Source organism: Melozone crissalis, unplaced genomic scaffold (genome assembly GCF_028551555.1).
Source record: "Melozone crissalis strain CALT ecotype California unplaced genomic scaffold, PUWL_Pcris_2 ptg000013l_1, whole genome shotgun sequence".
Classification (NCBI taxonomy): Eukaryota; Metazoa; Chordata; class Aves; order Passeriformes; family Passerellidae; genus Melozone; species Melozone crissalis.
In genome coordinates this window covers 60,283,777-60,303,190 of record NW_026535791.1, presented here as the reverse complement: position 1 = coordinate 60,303,190, position 19,414 = coordinate 60,283,777, and the positions used below count along the sequence as shown (strand labels likewise).

The 19,414-nt window shown below is 39.5% G+C and overlaps 1 protein-coding gene across 3 annotated transcripts in view; it reads left to right on the top strand.

Annotated features, from left to right (window-relative positions):
* Positions 1-19,414, top strand: part of SH3KBP1 (SH3 domain containing kinase binding protein 1) — a 211,984-nt gene that overhangs the window by 60,858 nt on the left and 131,712 nt on the right. For all 3 annotated transcript variants that reach the window (XM_054271714.1, XM_054271715.1, XM_054271713.1), the window contains one exon: positions 17,477-17,600. In XM_054271714.1, the coding sequence (XP_054127689.1) occupies positions 17,477-17,600 (124 nt within the window). The remainder of the gene's footprint in view (positions 1-17,476; positions 17,601-19,414) is intronic.

Below are 19,414 nucleotides of genomic sequence, written 5' to 3'. Positions count from 1 at the left end.
CTGAAAAGTGTAGTTTGTGGCTAACTGCCCCAGATTTTGAGTGAATGAAAATAAATATCCAAAGACAAGGTCTGAGTTGCGACTTTGTGAAAAGGGAATAGTATGCTTTTCCAGTTTTCCTTGTGCACTTCAGAAATTTGGGTAAATATTTTGGCACGACCAGGAAACCTGAGCAACTAAATGAAAGAGTCTCATTTTCTGGCCTTAGAAGCATCTTTGTATAGAAAATTACTTTTGAAAGTTGAACTCTGAGTAAGGAGAACTTAATAGATAAACTAAGACAAATAAGTAAATACACAGGATTTCCCTGAGAAGTGCATGTATGTGTCTTGTGAATAGATTTTAATTAAAAAAAAATTGGAAGTATGAGAGGGAATTTCATGTTATTGAAAACCAAACTGCTTCATTTTTCATCCCTGATCTGTGCAACTGTCATACTGAAGGCAGTGTCATGAGTTAAAGGAGAACCTGTGAGAACAAAATATTGTATTGTGGGATACATAAGGAGAAAGGAAGCTGAAATACTTGTTTTGATTACCTGTGTCTCCAACCTTTGTTTTCTAAATGACAAATAAATTACTTCCTATTAAACTGTCAATGGTATTAATGTTAAGGTGTGGTTGGTTCTGTTTAAAGATTTGTGTAGCTGTGTAAATAAATGGAGACCAGACCATTTATTTTGATCTATGTGTATATTTAATAAATATTTAAAATACAGGAAGTATGGAATTGACCAGTACTTGGCTAGCATGGTACTTATTATACTCAAGCTTCCTTTTTGCCTTTTTAAATGACTTTTTCCAGTTATTGAATGTTTATTTGTGTGGGCTTGGCAACAGTGAATGTGAGATAAAGCCTATTTAGATGAGGACGTGAGTGATTTTTTAAAAAAAGACACATTAAGTAAGAAAGATAAACATGATTCTTCAGGATTTAGAGAATTTAAGTTGTTGGTTTAGGAGCTTCTTGTAGCTGCTAAAATACCTGGCCTTAGCAGATTAACTAGTGATTATCAAATATATTTGACCAGACTAGTTACTCCACCTTTATAGGTGGAGGTTCTTTCCAGCACTTCAGCTGCTCAGTGGGCTCATGTGACTCTTGTCATTGCTCACACCCTGTACAGTACTTCAGAAAAAATCCAGTCCAAAGCAAACAAGTTCTTTCCTCGTGCCTTGTGGTCTGTGCCAACTTAAATTTTGTGTTAGTACTGATGGTAGATAATGAAATATGTGTTGAAAATACCTAGGTCTGAAAATACCTGTAAATACCGACAAATTCAATGCAGTAGTCGCTGACTGTGCAGCACTTACCTGACAGAGGGACAGAAGGTGGATGAAAAGTGACCAAGTGTAGGATTGGCTCATTCTCTTTAAATGAGTGAGGGCTGAATGGAGACACTGTTATAGGAATGTGTGAAATTCATTTCCCTAAATGGGAATTTGCTACAGCTACCTGCTCTCATCACTAGCAGGTGCCCTGATGCAGACACTGCTCACTTTCATGTCTGCATTTCCCCCTGCCTACAGCAGTGAGGACCCTCTGCCCCTGAGCCCTTGTGTGTTGTGTGCAGCAGTGCAGACACATCTAAACCAGTTTAGAGCTGTGCTGCACCTCCCCAGCCCTGTGTGGGGTTTCCATTGTGGGTTTCAAGCTGCTTGCCAGATCCTTGAGTCTAATGTTTGCTGCTTGCTTGCTCTGTAGATCTTGTTTCTTCCCAGTTTTATACTGGTATTAAAAGTGATATCTTTGTCTGTTATACTTTTCAGTGTGGCATGATGTGTGGTCAGCTCTGTTTCCTTTTCAGAGGTATCTATTCCCAGGCCACCACTCCCGTGAATTCTGGGACATGTCCACCACAGCCCTTGTCTGGAGTGGTTAATGGCTTTCCTGAAGGAGTCTGTTATTTGATTTGGGATTAAAACTGTACTGTTTACAAAGTAGAACACACCTATGCTTTGGGTGTTTCTTTAAACCACTGCTGTGTGGGTGTTCCTAGATAACTTTTGTTTTTTCAATATTCCCCCATGGAGTGGATCACAGAGGGGAGGAGCAGTGTATTCACAGTGTAAGGAGTGCTGACAGGTATGGGGTCTTGTTTTTCCTGAGCAATGGGCCTAAAAACTTGATTTCCTGATGAGACCTATTAAAATCAGTAGAATTACCTGAGTGTGAATGTACTCCTTGACCTGAAGTAAATGTGTCAAGGATGGCTCCCAATGAAAACAAAGGAAGCAAGTGGTTTATGCTCTGTGCTGTCAAAATTTATATTGTAAAGATAAAACACCCCTGTTGGAGATGAGGGGAGAACGACCATCCTTTAATGCATGGAACTCCACTTTATTGATCAATCAATCACCTTAAATAACAGTGTTAACGAACTTCATGCATATTCTGTAATCCAATTTCATGATAGGCTAACAGAGAAAAGTCTAACCACTCCTTTTGTTTTAGAATACCTACAATTGTTTATTAAAAACAGAACCAGAGTTCCCAAAGCTTTCACATCTGTTCCCAGGGTGTCATCTTCTCCCAGAGACGGTGTTCTGCTTGTTATGGGAAGACAGTCTGAGAACTTTATTGTTTAAAGAAGTCTAATTGTTTATAGAAATCAGAAGGCTGAGAACTGTTAGGAACTGCTTTACTTTTTCCTTTTACTTTTCTCTCAATTGTATGTCTCATGGCCTTTTTCTTTAAGCCATTCTTAAACTAAACTCTCCACACACCCCTACATCTGAGCTTAAAGCATTTTGCAGTAAAGGCAGTTAAATCTAAATGCATCTAGAATATCCTGTAATTTCTAGAAGATATTGGAGTATCTAGAAGAAGGAGTGTTGCTTTTTGCTTTCCCAGTAAAAAATACAGCTCAGGGGAGGCTGGATAAAGAATAGCCTTGTGAACTGCCTGGCAAATTACTCTGCTTAAATTCAATATTTGCCAAAAATTGAAGGGTACTCCCTTCTGCTAAGTGAGATTTCTCCCCGTTCTTTTCGAGATATTTGTATTTGTATTAATGACTGGCTTAATTTTCTAAGATTTTTATTGTGCATACACATTTATCTTTTATAGCAGGCAGCTACTTTCAAGGTAGGCTGCTCTTGGGGAACAAAAGCTAAGTCATATATTGTTATTTTTCCTGTCATCTTGAGAACTGTGTAAGCCAATATTTAGAATTTCAAGGCATAGATCTGGATATATATAATTGGAGCCATGGCAGTTTAATAATTAAAGTTGCAGTAAAGTCTACTTGAAATGTAGGTGAGTCCTCTTCAACACAGAGGAATAACACCCAGTGTCTCCCCTCAGCCTACAACACTCAGACCAGGAATGTTTCAAATGTTCAAAATGAATTTATCTTTTCTTGATAAATTAGTGAGTAAAAACAATTGCTAATGCTTAGATCAAAAAATAGGTCTTTCTTCTATGTATGGCACATGCAACTTTTCCCTCTTGATTCTTATTTAAAGGTAAAAATGAAAAGTAAGTATTAAGTTTTTTTAATTGAAAAGTATTTAAAGGCAATTTCCCTGGGTGTTTGTAGCTGGTGAAATCTTGTTCCTGCTTGCTGAATCAATCTGCATCATCTGCATCAGCATTCAGTGATGCTCAGCAAAGCAAACAAGTTCAGAGGACTCAGTCCTGCAGTTCCAATATACCTTTATGTATGGTCAGACCACCATTTCATCATCCTTGATGACTCCTCTGCACCTGCTTGTCTGCTTGCTTTCTTTAACTGTCATCTTTAAACTTTCATTTCCCCTCAGCAGAACTGCATAATCAGTACTTTTCTTTTACCTTTATCTTATTTACAGTAACAGCGACCCTCAAGCATTCTGGTGGTACATTGGGAGAAACCATAAAATAGCTGTCTCTGCTTGGAAGGAGACTTATCCAAACAAAGATTGTACTTTCTCATGCAACTCATCAGTGAACAGGAAACATGCTGAGTGTGCTAGGCAGATACACATAATTTTTTTCTCATGTGGACTTGACCATAATATGTCCTATACTGTTATGGGGTTTTTTTGTAATACAAGCCAATGAGTCTGTGTGGCTCTGATAGCCATGAAGGTTTGTTCAAAGTTTCATGCTGGCTGAATAAACACTAGGTTGAGAAACTCCCAAGGTAGTTTCAGTATGATGCATTACTTCAAAGGTAGCATGCCAATCTCTTTTGCAAACATTGAGTAATTACGGGATTGAGTAATTTGAGGTGAGGATTGTGGTCACCAAATCTTCTCCCATCTGTCATGCTAGGCTGCACCTCTCCTGCAAATACCAATGGTATATCAAACTCTCTCAGGCACTTTTAGCACCCATCACACATTTTTTAGTCTTGAGCAACGCTCTTTGCTGTTCTGGATAAGTGTTGAGCATGGTTATTTCTTCTATTTGCATTCTTTATACCTCTTTTCCCTTGGATAAGGTCAAGATACAGAAGGTTGTTTTGCTAGAAGAGATTGACCAACACATCCCCCTTTCCCTGCTTGTTCCTTTGTCACAGCTGTAAAAGAGCAGACAGAACATATGAAGAGCCTAAAAATTCTACCATGGAAAGCTTTGTCCAGAGACCTTAATTCTACCAAGAGAAAGCAGTCTCAAGTGTAGAGGACAGCTGCTGCATTTCTAGGGACTTTTTGAGACCTGTTGTTTAAGGTTTGGGTCAAATTTCCCAGCTTAAGACTTTATGAATGGGGCTATCTTTTCTAAATATCAAATCTCTAGAATTAAGTCTAATACTTCCAAAGAAACATGTGACCTACATTTTATAAAGGGATTTCCATGGTTCCAGGACATCTTTAGTAGGGATTATTAAGGTTGTTGTTCTCAATCTTTGTGGTTTCATACCATTTTTTCCCCCCCACCAAGAAATTACCTCTGGGTTTGAGCATATCACCAACATGCTGGAACTCAGAAAGGTAGAGCAGACAAAAAGGAATCCATAGGATATATTGCCCCTTCCAAACTCACATGAATTAATCTGTGCCTGCTGCAATGTTTGCAGGAAGAAGGGTCAGATTAAGATGGAAAATAATCAAACAACAAATTTTGCTTAACAGCTCCAAGGGTTGTAAGCCTTGGGGAACATGACTGTCAGAAGTGCTGAGGAACTGCTTCTGCCATTGGCTACCTCTTGGAATTGTTGGTGCTTAGCTCCAGGAATAACTGGAATCATAATACATTGTCTTGTGAACAGTGGCAGGTGGATGCCAGCAATATTTATAAAGAGACCTCTAGCCCTAAACTGTCAGACTGCAGAAAGAAGAGTGTTAAATTCCAATCTCTGATTTACAAGTCTGGCAGCACACACTATTCACATGGTGTGTGATTTGAATAATGATGCATCTACTCCTGATCTCATTAACCCTGATCTAATCCAGGATCTTATTTCATTAATTCCTGCAAGCTTTCATACAACTGGTTGCACAAACAAACAAAGCCCTAAAAGTCCTGTAACACTGTAATTATCTTTCCCTCTGAATGTTTTCATGATCCTTTATTTTTGTCTTGAAAAAAGTCTCAACTTGTCTTTTAAAACAGTGATGCATCTTCAAGAATCTCAGTTTTAATTTTACATGCAGTGGAACTCCCTGGCACTTGCCCTCCCCAGGGCTCAGTGGGTTTCTCTGCATAACCTTAAAAACTGTATGCTGCAGAGGGTTGAGCAGTTGTGTTAGTTCAATAGAGCATTCGGTGAAAGGTCTATCAAAAGCAATAGGAGTGTCTGTAATTTGCCCTTACCTTTTTATGGCACAGTTCTTCATTCTATAACGCAGAATTATGTGTTTGAAGACATCTGTACAAATTTGTACAATTTTTCATTACTTGCTAATTGGGTAGAAAAATGGCTGTTTGGACCATCACCAAGGGTTTTTAAAGTGGGGTTGAAATAAAAATTCTGAAGTTATGTGCAGCTGTATTTTATGTATTTTGCATGTTTTTGTGTAGAACAATGACTTCCTTTCAGTTTGTGTGGTTTATTTTTAGTTGGTTTTTTTTTTCACTGTACAACATAATTTAGACTTTCTTAAAAACACCTTCCAAATGATGTTAAACAGAGAATGCAAGATACTGGGTGAGTCAGTTAATGTTCTCATTAGAAAATCCTGCTGTTAAGGATCATCTGGTTTGTGATAGGATTTTGCATAAAGGATTTGTTACTTTGTCTCTCTCTATACCTGTCTGTGTCACAGAGATAGCTTATCTGCTTATCTAACATGTTACAATTTGTGATAATGTCCCATCTCCCAGCGCTTTTTTTCCCTAAGACTGTATGTTGCTGCTTTTTTTCTACATTGGTCATCTTTTCAAATTGGTATGGTTGTGAGAAGGAACATAAATACAACAGAAGTTTCATATATATATATATGTGTGTGTGTGCTAATATTACAGGGTTTTTTTTATACTGACAATAGAAATATTTTTACTTCATGAAATATCCATTTTTGAATGTCTAAAACTGTAGTCTGTTACATTTTTTTATAAGGCCAGGTGTCTATGGGGAGAAGTTCTTAGCTTGCTAAATTCTGGCATATCCCACTCCCTATTCAAAGAAATGAGGAATGACATTGCACTTTCAAGCAAAGTTACCAATGCTTCTAATAGCTGGATGAAAATGGAACCTTTGTGAGAAGAAATTTATTTTTGTTTGAAACTGCTTGAGTAATTTAATTCTGCTGGAGCTGAATTTAAGCTCTGGGGAGAGGATGGCTGAGAAGCACCTTCTGTGTCTCCCCACAGTACCTCCCTGCAGCATCCAAGGATGCAGGGAAAGCACACGAGTGTTTCTGAGCACCTGCACAGGTGTGTGTGTGTGTGCTGAGAACACTGGGCAGCTGAAAGGCACACAGATGTACTGTGCTATTGGCAGACACAGGTGAAAGGCAGCAGTTCCAGCTGATAACAGCCTGGCTGGCCATCCATTGTCATGAAGGTTATAGAGGTGGGGGAAGAAAATGCCATTTAGAGAGCCTGGTTGTGGAGCATCTTCCCCATGGCAATCCCTGCTGCAGCAGTGCCTTTTGCCCTTCATCCCACTGCTCACATGTGTTGGTAAATAGATAAAACAAAACAAATTCCCAGCCCCAGATGAAAACTGGGAAGGAGTGTGTGCTGCAGGGGTTCATGGGCTCACAACTCCACAGTGTGAAATCAGGAGGTTGCTTCCAGTTCATCTGCAGGTTGAGAGACCTGCTGCAGTCATACAGTGTGATTCTCTGGGAGGTTTCTGACATGCAAAGTCTCTGTCAGCTCTGCAACTTGCCCACTCTAAATCTTAGAGTCTTTGGGTCATCATGTCTCAACTGTCTCATACATGGATGGTGTGTCCCTCTGTTCTGGTGACAAGGTGACAGGTTTGGTTTTCCTCACCCTTTTAATAAATTTATAACAAACTTCTGCTTTTGTATTTCTCACCTACTTTGGGTAACCTGCACATAAAGATCAACAAATGTACTTGCTGTTTTTCAAAGCCTTCCTTGGAGGTGTCTTGTCACAGTGTGTACAAAATGCTAAGTGCTCATGCACCCGGCCTGTGCCAATCACTTCTGCTTCTTCGTGCTTCCTGCCATCTGCTGTGTCTGCTCATCAGTTATGCTCTGCTCACACCTACGTTGGGAGGCCTCAGAGAGAGGTGCTGTCGTTTGAAAAAAATAGGTCAGGATGAATTGAGTGGCTTGGAGTGGCATCCAGCACCCAGCACACCATGGTTTTCCTATTTCTCTTTTTGTATTGTTCTAATTATGATTTTCAGTCTTGGTCTGTTAAGTGCATTAAGATGTAATGAATTGCTTCTTCTGGTGGTAGTGAAGCTGATCACTGATGTAGCCAAGCGTGTCTCCAAAACCCAAACCACAATGTGCAGAGGGTGTATTCTTTTTTCTTCCTGGCTTTCTCTGAGACAGGTGGTGTTTTGTGATTCTTTGTTTTAAAATGTGCTCTCTCAATTTCTTACTGTTGTATTCCTTGCAGTTTCTCGTAGTCTCCATCTCCCTTCCCCCTCCACCCCCTCCATGTTTCTTTAATCATGTTTCTTTAATCATGTTTCTTTAATCTTTTCTTTTCTAGTAATTAAAAAGCCCCCACAGTAAACTAATTGGTGTAGGTGAATATGAGCTGTCTCCTTTTGAACTGAAGTACAAAGTGTGAAGCTAAGGGATTTAACAAGATTTTCTGGAGCTGAGTGAATGCAGAAACACACGCTTATGTTCACAGACAAGCACAGCTGAAGGATTGCACAAGACTCAACAAATCTGAGAGTTTTCTTAATTTTATTATAAACTAGGCTCTCATTTCTCTAGAAGTACAAGGCTTTCTACATGTGTAAGAGTGTAAATCCTATCCAGAAGATCTTTACTTATCAGAAAGATGTAAAAAAGATGTAACAAATAACATAACAAATCTGTATCAAAAAAAGAAGAATGTGGAGGTTCTTTAAAAGAGGAGTTTGAGTTTGCTGTGGAGAACTGGTCACTGAGGTGTAGAAGAGGAAGAGAGGATTTAGGAGTGGCACAGTGTGGCCTCCTGTGTTATGGAGGGCTTTGTAGCTTGGGCATCTTTGGCTGGGATAGACAGGAGGGTTCAGACAGGGATGTCACAGAGAAGTATCAGCAGTTAGGCAGGAGCAGGCTGCACTGTGCCTTCAGAGCACAGTGCTTTCATGGTTAATGTAGAATACACTGGATGTAGGAGTTATTTTTTTTCATAACAGCTGCTGGTTTGCCACTTCATAGTAAATTTGTTTGTTGCCAATTGTTTGCATTAAATCTGACCTATTTATTGTTTTACATTGGTGTTTTCAATTTTCCCACTATTGTCTCAAATGTCTGAGGGATGACCTTTGTTATAAGTAAAGTTTATAAATAAAATTAGTACCAAAATGAGTATTTAAAGAAGAACAATATGCATGACAGATGGGCTGTAGAAGCCTGCATCTATGGCAGTGTAATGAATTTATGATTGTGCAGGCTGGTTCTAGGTGCACAGTAGGCAGGGGAGCAGAGTCCTGACAGGAAAGGCCTTTCCATCTTAGGAGCAAGGGTGGCACTATGGGCTTACCTGAGCAGCCATGAAAGCAGCACTTCTGGCTGTGTTCAAGGCTGTATCTGTGCTAGGGGGGAGCAAATCAGTGCATCTGTTTTATGTAACACAACAAGAAAAACAAAGGAGGGTAAAGCAGGTCAGAGTCCTCATCCTTAAGGTACCTGTTCTGCTGGAGTAGATTTGCTGTTCAGTATGTAAAACTCGGTGAGCAAATAACATTTTCTCTGTCAAGCTGTAAATCAGATAGCAGTCATGTGAGCCACAGAAATAGACCTGATTTTAAAGGCCAGATACAGAAATGAAAGAGAGGTTTAGGAGGCTGTGGTTAGAGAAACAGGCAGTACTGGCACAAACCAGGAGGCTCATGAACTGTAACTCGTGGGGTTTTTTGGTTGCTTTTTTTTTTCTCTGTCACATGCCTGACAGCTGGGAACATGTTTCCTATAAACTTGGGATAAGCTGATAGTGAAAAAAGGAGAGAGGATGTGGAATCCTGCAGCAGTGAAACAAGAGCCCAGCTTTTGTCATGAGCTCAGAGGATGTGTGCAGAGGCAGTTTGGGATCTGTGCCTCTGTTAGAAGCTGGGGATCACTGCTGCAAAGCACAATCTCCAAACCATCCTTCCCCCTCTGCCTGGTGACAGAGCCACTGGTGAGTGTCTCCTGTCACAACCAGCTGATGGGGAGGTCTCAGTCTTGATCACGGAGCTTGAAGTTCCTATGTCCTTCCTCTGTGTCTTGGACTGGCATTGCCCTGGAAAGGAGAAACTAAAAGCTAGTGATGCAGAAGCCTGGAAAATAAAAGCTAGATGGTTTCTTATTTCTCCCTGAAATGTCATTTTGCTTTTTAACAGAATGTAAAACTCGTGCTATGAAGGTATACTGGATTTTAGTGCAGGCAACATCTTTCTGGTTGAAAATGATTTTTGTCTTGATTCTAGTTCAGTTGCTGGGAATGTTTGTTCCAGTCTTGCTTCAGGATACTTTGTTTATTTGTATTAGAACTACAAGATTCTTGAAGATCAGAGTCACATTTCTAACTAAGGACATCTGTAATTATTCAATAACTCTTAACTAGTTTTAGTGAAAATGTCACAGGAAATTACTTTGGAGGACTAAATATTAAATTGATGTACTGTGCAGCGGAGTTCTATTTTGAGGCATTTAATAATTGAATGATTGAACTCATATATTGTTTGAAGTTACAGACACAGTCTGCAGGAAATCAAGGTGGCAGTTGTCTCTTGAAATGTAAGGTATGGTTTTTGAGAAAAGGGATTGAAGGAAAAGCATTCTGTGTCTCAGAGGGGTCAAAGTGCTCCTGGCATTTCCATTGTCATCTTTTGATAATTCAAATGTGTTGCATTGTTTCCTCTTTGCTGTATATGATTCCAGACTCTAATTTCTGCTCCCAGATTTGGCTTCAAGCAGGGCACATGCTACAGATTTTAGAATTGTGAAAGACTCATTCTCTCTCAGCTTTCAACTCTTTCATTATGCCTGTGTCTTGTTTTCAAAAGCTTTGATTTTTATTAAACCTCTTGCTCCCAGGATGCAAGAACTGTTGTTCCCTTCATATGGAAGCCACAGATAAATCACTTTATAGTCTGATAGTGATTCTTCTAATATTTTTTCATGTCTTCCAACAGTTTTGAGGAATTAATTTTGTACCTGCAGAGGTACAAAAAATCATTTTGTTGCATTTAGAGTCATGGAAAAGGTTGCAGAAATTTCCTCAAATGTTTTCAGCTGAGTTTCCTGTAAAGGTCAGAACTGTTACAGTAAAAAGACTTGAACCTTTGGTGTAGTGAAAATGGCAGAAATTCTTGTACTTTCCTAACTGTAACTTTTATGGCTGACCTAATTCAAGCATTTGCTTTTACTTCAAGGAAGCTTTTTGACAGAGGGGCGGAAACTTCATCATGTAAAGGCACATAAATAGAGGAAACTTGTTCCTTGAAATGTAAGAAGTGATTCAATTCTGAGAAAAAAAGCTAGGTCTTGCAAACAGCAGTAGAAAAACTATGTCTTCACTTTGAAAGCTGTTAACTGTTCTTTTCGCCTCTCTTCAGAATGACAAAGCATGTGTCATTCCAATGAGTAACAGTTTTTTACTTACAAAAGATAAGGTGCTTTATTTTAATTTAGTAAATTTTAATTGTGTTTAATTTATACATTTTATATGTTGGGATAGCCATTTATTAGGGTACAGGTATACTTGAATATATTCTATTTTCCTATGTGGTGGACTTTCATCACACTCTGTAATTTGTTGTTGTTTGAAGTTTTGTCACGTTGTAAAGCTGATGAGCTTAGGGATAACATCTTTCAAATTTCCTGTGGCTTATACTGATGTAGGATAGGATTAGAGAAGATCCAAATAAAAACAGCTCAGGTATTGTTTAGGATTTTGTGTTTCTTTGGAGAAAATATATTTCAAAGCTTGCTAGAAGAAAAGAATATTTTCACAGTGATTTGGCTGTTGATATCTATGCAGTATGGTTGAATCCTAGTTACAAAAAAGTGGTTTTTATGTATTAAAAAGGTGCACAAATTTTAAGGGCCTTTATGCCCCCATAACATCTTTGAAATCATAATATTGCATGGAATGAAGCCTAGTTTATTTTTAAAGTTCACAATTACTTTTTTTCAGTACTTCTCAGACTGAGGATGCTTCTTCCCAGTAAGAACTGCTCATCATATTGGAATCACACTGAAACCCACGTAGACAGGGGGTGGGAGCTGTCTCAAAATTTCTGACATCAAGAGAGCATCTTTCAGGTTTGGTGGTTGAAATGCAAGGTTACTTACTTAAGGGTTGGGTTCCTGAGGCATAGCCTGTTGAAAATGATCTGCTATTAACCTGAACCTGCAGTTATCTCTGTGTGGGCTGGGAAAGAAGTGCATCATTTAGATCCATGAAATTTATACCGGGCAGGGCTCCAAAACCAAGAACCAAATAGTCCCAAAGATTAGGTTTAGAGATATTTTTGAAGCTGCTAGCACTGTGAAAGCCTGCCTCTTTGCAAATGGGTTGTGTGAGTGAGACAGCTGCTCTTTCTGCAGAAACATCCCACAGGAACCAAGAGGTAAAGAGCCAAGCACTGCACTCAGGATCCCCCTGAGCTCCTTCTCCTGAGGCTCTTTGCGGGGTGTCCATTGACATCTGTCTTGTGAACTTTATTCTGGGAGGGGCTCTCAAGGTGGCCAAGCCTGTTCCAGATATTGTCAGCACAGGGATTGCTGGTGAAGGCTCTCACATGTGCCCCTTGCAGGAGACCCAGCACAGCTCAGATGTCCGGCTGTACCAGTCCACACACCCCGCTCCACCCAAGGGCAGGTTGAGTGGTGGCTGTATCTGATCAGGGTGTGAATGTGTCTGCTGTAGTCAAAATAAAAACCAGAAACCAGTGCAAAAGTCCTGGTCAGGAGGTGCACTGAAGTCCTTGCTGGGCAGGCAGCAGGTTGATCCTTTCTCAGTATTTTTGGGTTGATCTTTTCCCAGTATTTGTTGATATTTTCCCAGTATAATGTAGTCCAATATCTCACCTGTCTATTTTCTCCTCTCCTTTATTACACAAGCTTATTTTTCAAGACACAGCAATTCCTGAACTTGAAACTGGACTATTAGTTTCTGTTCATCCTCCTTTAGCATTTAAATTCAACTGTTCTTCAGCTACTTATGGCAGATTGAGGTCTTCTACCTAACTGGAAGTTTGCTTTCTGCTTATTTGTGTGCATGGAATTTCTTCTTTAAAAAAATAATATTTGCAAACTTCAACTTGAAATCACAACTGGAAATACATTTTGTCATACACTGGGGAAAGTTCCCACAAGCCACCTTTGATATGCATGGATTTGCAAGCTCATTTGCCTACTCTTTCCTCATGTGGTAGGATTCAACTCCTTGCAGATCTGGAAGGACTGGGTTACACAGAGAGATTTCTATAACTATTACTGATAAAGCACCAAGCTTTTAGGGCCACTGTAGTTCATTTACCAAATATGGCAGGCAGTCATATTCAGTATAATTTTTTCAGTGAAATAAACTGAGCTTTAAATTAAAAATATAGTTACTTGGTATATTTATTTTGCCAGAGTTCTTTGTGTTTGTTTTCACTTCATTTTTCAAGAATAAATGAAATTTGAGTAAGGCATTATGGTATTTTAGAGTAATAATTTATTTTTTTACAGCAGGTTAGAGTGGGGATAGATGTAAAGGGCTATGTCAATATTTCTGAATTTAATAGCACCAAGAGTCCTTTTGGCCTGAGGTTAAGGGTGCCTGGCTGTGTTTGAGCCACAGCTGGAGAAAAGTTCTAAAATCCTGAATTCCCTCAAGGATGAGCACTGCAGAAGAGAAGAGAGCATGGAGGCAGGAGAGCACATACCAGAGAGAGGAGAGGGGCATGAGTGTTTGCTGAAGGCTACAGGGGTGAGGCTGCTGGAGGCTGGGACATTTGTTAGGCTTTGTTCATAAGTTTGTATTCTTACGCTCTAGACTAAGACCAGGAAATAAAAAAATGTGCCAAGGTTTTAAAGCTGGCATTGCTTACTGCAGAATGCATCATAAGCCACTTGGATATGGGCTTCCCATAGGGTATTGCTAAGTATGAATGTGTTTCTGGTAAGATTTTAGCTTAGTAGGGCTGGATTGATCTTTACTTGATTTCTGTTTCATTATTTAGACAATTCTCCTGTTTTTCTTTCAGCTCCCTCCAGGGTGTGTAATTTCAGGTTGCTAGGGTTGATCATGCCATGTTACTCTGGGCAGTAGCTATGAAAGATTATGGCCCTTCTCATGAGCATCAAAGGCGACAGTAGTGAAAAGTAGCTCAAACAAGTGTTAGAAAGGCACACAAAAAAAGAAGTCCTTGGACAATTTTGATGACTGCAAGGTGCCAAACCTTCTGTATGAATTTTGGCTTAGTGGACACGCAGCACATGTGTCTTTCTTCTTTCCATGAACAGTGGATGAGAAGGAAGTGCAAGACTCCCTACCCTACAAACAAATGCCAGTGTTTGGGAGTTGTCTTGTATTCCTTTGCTTTTTCAGCAGCCAAACAAGGCTTTCTCAAAAAGCTGTCAGCAGCAGCAAAGGCACCAGTGTCATTCAGCTGGAGACTGAAGGGTACAGCATTGTTTTCTGCTACAGCAGGCAGTTTTCTCTGTCAGTTTTGAAGTTGCAAAAGGATTTTTACCGTTAAAAATCTAGTACTGCTGTTTCAGAATTTGTGAGTTGAGGATTTAATTACATTCTGACATAAAGAATGAGAAATAACACAGTAATGGCACACAGGAAGTAAGTTCTGGCAAGGTGGGGTCTTCTGTAGGGTGTTGTCTTGTGGTCTTGTTCACATGAGAATGCTGTTTGACTCACAAATTCTGTTTAAATGGCAGATAATTTTTAATAGAGTTTGTCACCTAGCTGCAAAATAGATGTGAAGCTCTGGGTGAAGTAATTTATTTACATTTTCATTTTTAAGGCTGTGAAAAAGAAGCTTGTGGAATAATGTACGTGTTAAGTCTAGTCCACTTCTTTTAGAAAGTGATATATTCTTCTAAATGCATACAGTGTTCTTAAATTCTCACATGGTTCACTTTTTTACCAGAGCTATGAACAATATTTCTTCTAACAACAGCAGCATCTATCACACAGATATCACACACCTTTCATACACATATTCACATTTGTTATTTCAGTTATTATGGTTACTCTGAGGAGTTGTCTCTTAGATACTATTTTACCAGTGTGATGGCAGTAGATAAAGGATTTATTCCACATGCTATAGGCAGTAATTTATAAAAGTTTTATCTCTGCTAATGTACTGATACACAGAAAATACTTTGGGCAGATGTAGAAGACTGTATTAATGTTGTATAGCTTATAAGTCAGCTTTGAAATAATAATTGTTTTGGGGAAATAAAAGGTAAAAAAATTTCTGAGATTCAGGTTTAAGGTGCATCTTACAGATAATAACTTAAAAATTCTTGCTTTGCTCAATGCTGTTCACAGTTGACAACTTCAGAAACTTCAAATAGAAATGTGCTTTCTATGCTTTAGTGCTCATGTCTGACATGCTGAAAATCTAAATAAGATCTACAGTATTTCCTGTGTATGTACAATGCTGTGGGGTGGTGGAAGTTGATCCTGCACTGGTTTGTAGAAGAAGGCAGTGAAGATAAGAGAGGTGAAAGAGAGATGGAGAGGTAGAGGTTTTTGTAATGGAAAGAGCTCATCCTAAGCCATCACCTGTCTCTGATGCCTGTTTAATGAAGATCTCATCACATTTGCAGATGATATGAAACTGGGGGAGCAGCTGACATGCTTAAAGGCAGGGCTGCTCTTCAGAGGGCCCCAGACAGGAACATGATGGAATCCAGCAAGGACAAATACCAATTCTTGCCCTGGGAAGGAGGAATGCTGGCAACTCTGCAGAGTTGAACGTGATAAATTTCAGCTTTTTTCTCTGCTGAAAAGGACCTGTGGGTCCTGGTGGGCAGCAACATAAGCACGTGCCAGTCTTGTACCCTGGCACCAACACAGTGAACAGCATCCTGGGCTGCATTAATAGCCTGCAGATTGAGGGAAGTGGAAATCCTCCTTTACCTGGCACTCATAAGTCCACATCCACAGTATAGCCTCCCATTTTGTGTATGGGATGAGAATTTTCCATAAAGGGAAAATATTGATGAGCTGAAGCAAGTTCTGTACCTCTGGAAGCTGGAGCACATGCTCCCTAAGGAGATGCTAAGGGAGGTGCGGGCTTGTTCAGCCTGAAAACAGGGGTTTGGGGGGACCTCCTGCTACATAAAAATTGTTATCCAGGAGATAGTGACACACCCTTCACAGTGATACCTGCTGGGCAGGACAGGAGAGTGCAGATAAGACTTGAGAAGAAAGTTCTAGACAAGGTATAAGGAAAATCTTTGTCACTATAAGTCAGTCAAGCAGTGGGCTTCTGCAGCCTCTGTCCTTTGAGGTTTTTAAAATCCAGCTGCTCAAACAGCCTTGAACAGCCTGGTCACCTCCAGTGAAGGTGACCCTGCTTTGAAATGAATTGGAGTAGGGACCTTCTGAGTTCTGTCTCAGCCTGAGTGGCTCTGTGGCTCTAGGACAAAGCTTGGAGCCAAAACTCTTTTTTTCCCCTTATATTTTGGGACGTGGTTATAAGCAAATGGTTATCCGCCTCTGTAGTGTGTCAGTCACCTGTTTAAAAGTGGAGGTAATGCAGTTTGTTTTCTCCAGTGGCATTTCCATATAAGATATATGGAAGGCGATGGTATTTTGGATGCTTTGTCACAGTGGGTATGGACAGCAACACAGTTAGGCTTTTAAAGTCTGCCTAAGAAGCTGATATGTGGGGATGTTCACAGGGGTCCCAGGATGAGGGAAGACACAAGGATCTGACTCCATGTTTCAGAAGACTAATTTATTATTTTATGATATATATTATATTAAAACTATACTAAAATAATAGAAAAAAGGATTTCATCAGAAGGCTAGCAAGGAATAGAAAAGGAATGGAATGATAATAAAATCTTGCGTCTGACCACATAGTCTGAGACAGCTGGACTGTGATTGGCCATTAATTACAAACAACCACATGAGACCAATCACAGATGCACCTGTTGCATTCCACAGCAGCAGATAACCATTGTTTACATTTTGTTCCTGAGGCCTCTCAGCTTCTCAGGAGAAAAAAATCCTCAGGAAAGGATTTATCATAAAATGTGTCTGTGACACTTGATAGAGAGGATACTGTGCATCTCTAGCAGTAACTGTGAAGCTGTTTTCTGTGCATTTACTTTCATGAAACCCCACCATATATATTTTCGATATACATTTTTAATCCCCTTAAAAGGTAGTGAGCAGCAAAATGTGTCAGTGTTAGCAACAGCTCTGACAGCAGTCTTGCTGTATGCTTCTGCCAATTATGGTAACATTTGTCATATTTTCCTAGTTAATAGTTTTTTTCCTGCTATGGTGGTTGTTTCTGTGGTCTTCTCATGGGAGGGGAAGCAGATTTAGCTGCCTCTACATCAGGAGCACTGTGCTGGTTCTGCCCTGTGTATCAAACCTACAGCTCACTGCTTGATAAACTGAAACACCTATTTTTTCCCCCCCTCACACTTTTCAGCTTTAGTGATCTTTATTAAGGGATTTTTAAAGCTATCCTAGAATTTTCATGCAGAGACACGGAGATATTTGAAAAAGAAAAACAATAGTGCCAATTGGAAAAGGTTACTGAAAATTGCTTTCTTTTTGTGGCATTTCAGCTTTGTAAGAGTCTTTGAGGTTACATTAGAGCAGGCAGAGGTATGTACATAGAAGATTTAAGAAATCTTGGGAGCTTGAGATTTAGAATATTCTGTAATAACTTTTTAACACTGGTTCTTTTTTTTTCTTTTCCCTGTCTACCTGTCTTCTGCAGGAAATAAAGAAAGACATGAAGAAAGAAAATACTGCAAACAAACCACCAGAGAAGCCTATAAATGAAGTTTCCAATGGAAGCCCTTTACTGTTGTCTGAGACAATTATTAGAACCAACAAAAAAGGTACAGTATATGGACATTTAATGCAGATTAAATTCAGGCCCTCCAAAGAACAAAATGTGAACCTTCCTTGTTTCTAGAAATAAAGCTAGAGTCTATTTAACTGAAAAGGCATGATAGGAATAATAATAGAAAAAAAAATCTTTGTCCTCCTGGATTGGCATATATGGATGCACGTCTAATATTTCCACTTTAATTTGCACAGACATCCCTTTCTTTTTAAGTAAATCCCTCCTCCATACATTTAATTAAGGAAAGTTGTATGAGGGGATTGCTAAAGCTTATTAAAGTATGGAAGTGGCAGCTTGCATATATGGAGGGTTTTGCACAGGGATGTCAGTCTACATTCACATATTCATGCTTTATCTGGGACAGAGAGCTCTAAAAAAGGAAAAAAGAAGTGGAAAACATACAACTTAATGCATTAGTTTCTTGGGAAGTGTCTTTCACTGTCTTTCATTTGAGACTGAATGTGTGCTCTTCATGTCTGGCTTGACTCCCAATGCAGATTCCTATGTATGGTCTTGGGTGGCTAAAATGAAAGCCCCAAATCTTCTCTGTCATTCCCTAGCTCCCTGCCCTGCTTTCAGAACTATCAGAACCAAACAAAAATTTGAAAATATACACCTGGATTTTTCTTCAGGTTATGTTTATGCTCCTGTTTGTTTGTAGGAGGACAATTGGGTCTGTGCAAGAGATGTGCTGTAACTTTTTCTGGAGGATTCACTCGACAGTTCCTTGCTTGCTGTCTTATACAGAATATCTGCTGCCATTAATCATTGCTGTAATGTAATTTCCATTTTAGTGTGCCTTCTATACTTTTAGGACTGTTGTGGACATTTCCTGTTATGTATTATCAGCTAGCATTTTATTTGAGCTGCAGTTTCAGTAGAGGTCTTAAGGTTTACAGCAGCAAGTGAAGAAGAATTGATAATTTTTGCAAAATGTATTATTCCTTTAAAATGTGAAGCAGACTAATCTCTACTTCTTTTGCAAGGATTGATATCCTCTGAAAGAAAAGATTGGAAATAAATCTCAGAAAACTTTGTCTTTTGAGCTTGCAATGCTGTCTTGAGTCTAGAGACACATCCAAAATTTCTGCTTTGGGTCATAAGTTTTTCAAGCAACAGCAGAATTAAATTACTAAGAATTATTATTTTTCATGGCTGCTATACAGAACCATATGAGTAGTTGGGAAATCATCTAGGGACCAAGTTTGTTCCATATTGCTTCTGCTGCTATTTGCAGAAGGCTAATAGCTGTGGCAGATACAGAGATTTGTTTCAGTCACAAGGGGATAGCACTCCAAATATGGATCTTAGAGCACTTTCTCCTCCTTTTTCTTCCCTCTGGCTAGAAGCTTTAAAGGATTCAGGAGAGAAAGATTTTCTGTCCCTAGTTGAAGAATACAAACCCTCATATTTACTGAGATGAGAAAAGCAAAGTCTGAAATGAGGATCTGTAAGTTGAGGCAGGGGTTAGGTTTGGCAGTAGCAGATTTCGTATGAGGAGGTTGTTTCATTGGACTTGGCTGGTGGGGATTGCACTTCTCACGGCCACCTGTACATCGTGTCAGGGTTGGTGCACTGTTCTTGCTGCCTGCTTCTCCTCAGCCGTTTCTGCTGCTGCAGAAGAAGCAGGTGCAGAAGGCCATGATCTGGCACCACAGCCAAGGATGCAGGGGGCACAAGGCAGGAGAGCTTCACCCCGTTTTTCCAGGGATCAGTTTGAGCATGGTGCCATGGTAGCCTTGTTTAAGTGTGGAGAGTTGAGAAATCCAATTGCTGCTGGGTTCAAAAAGAGTTTTTTAAGATCTA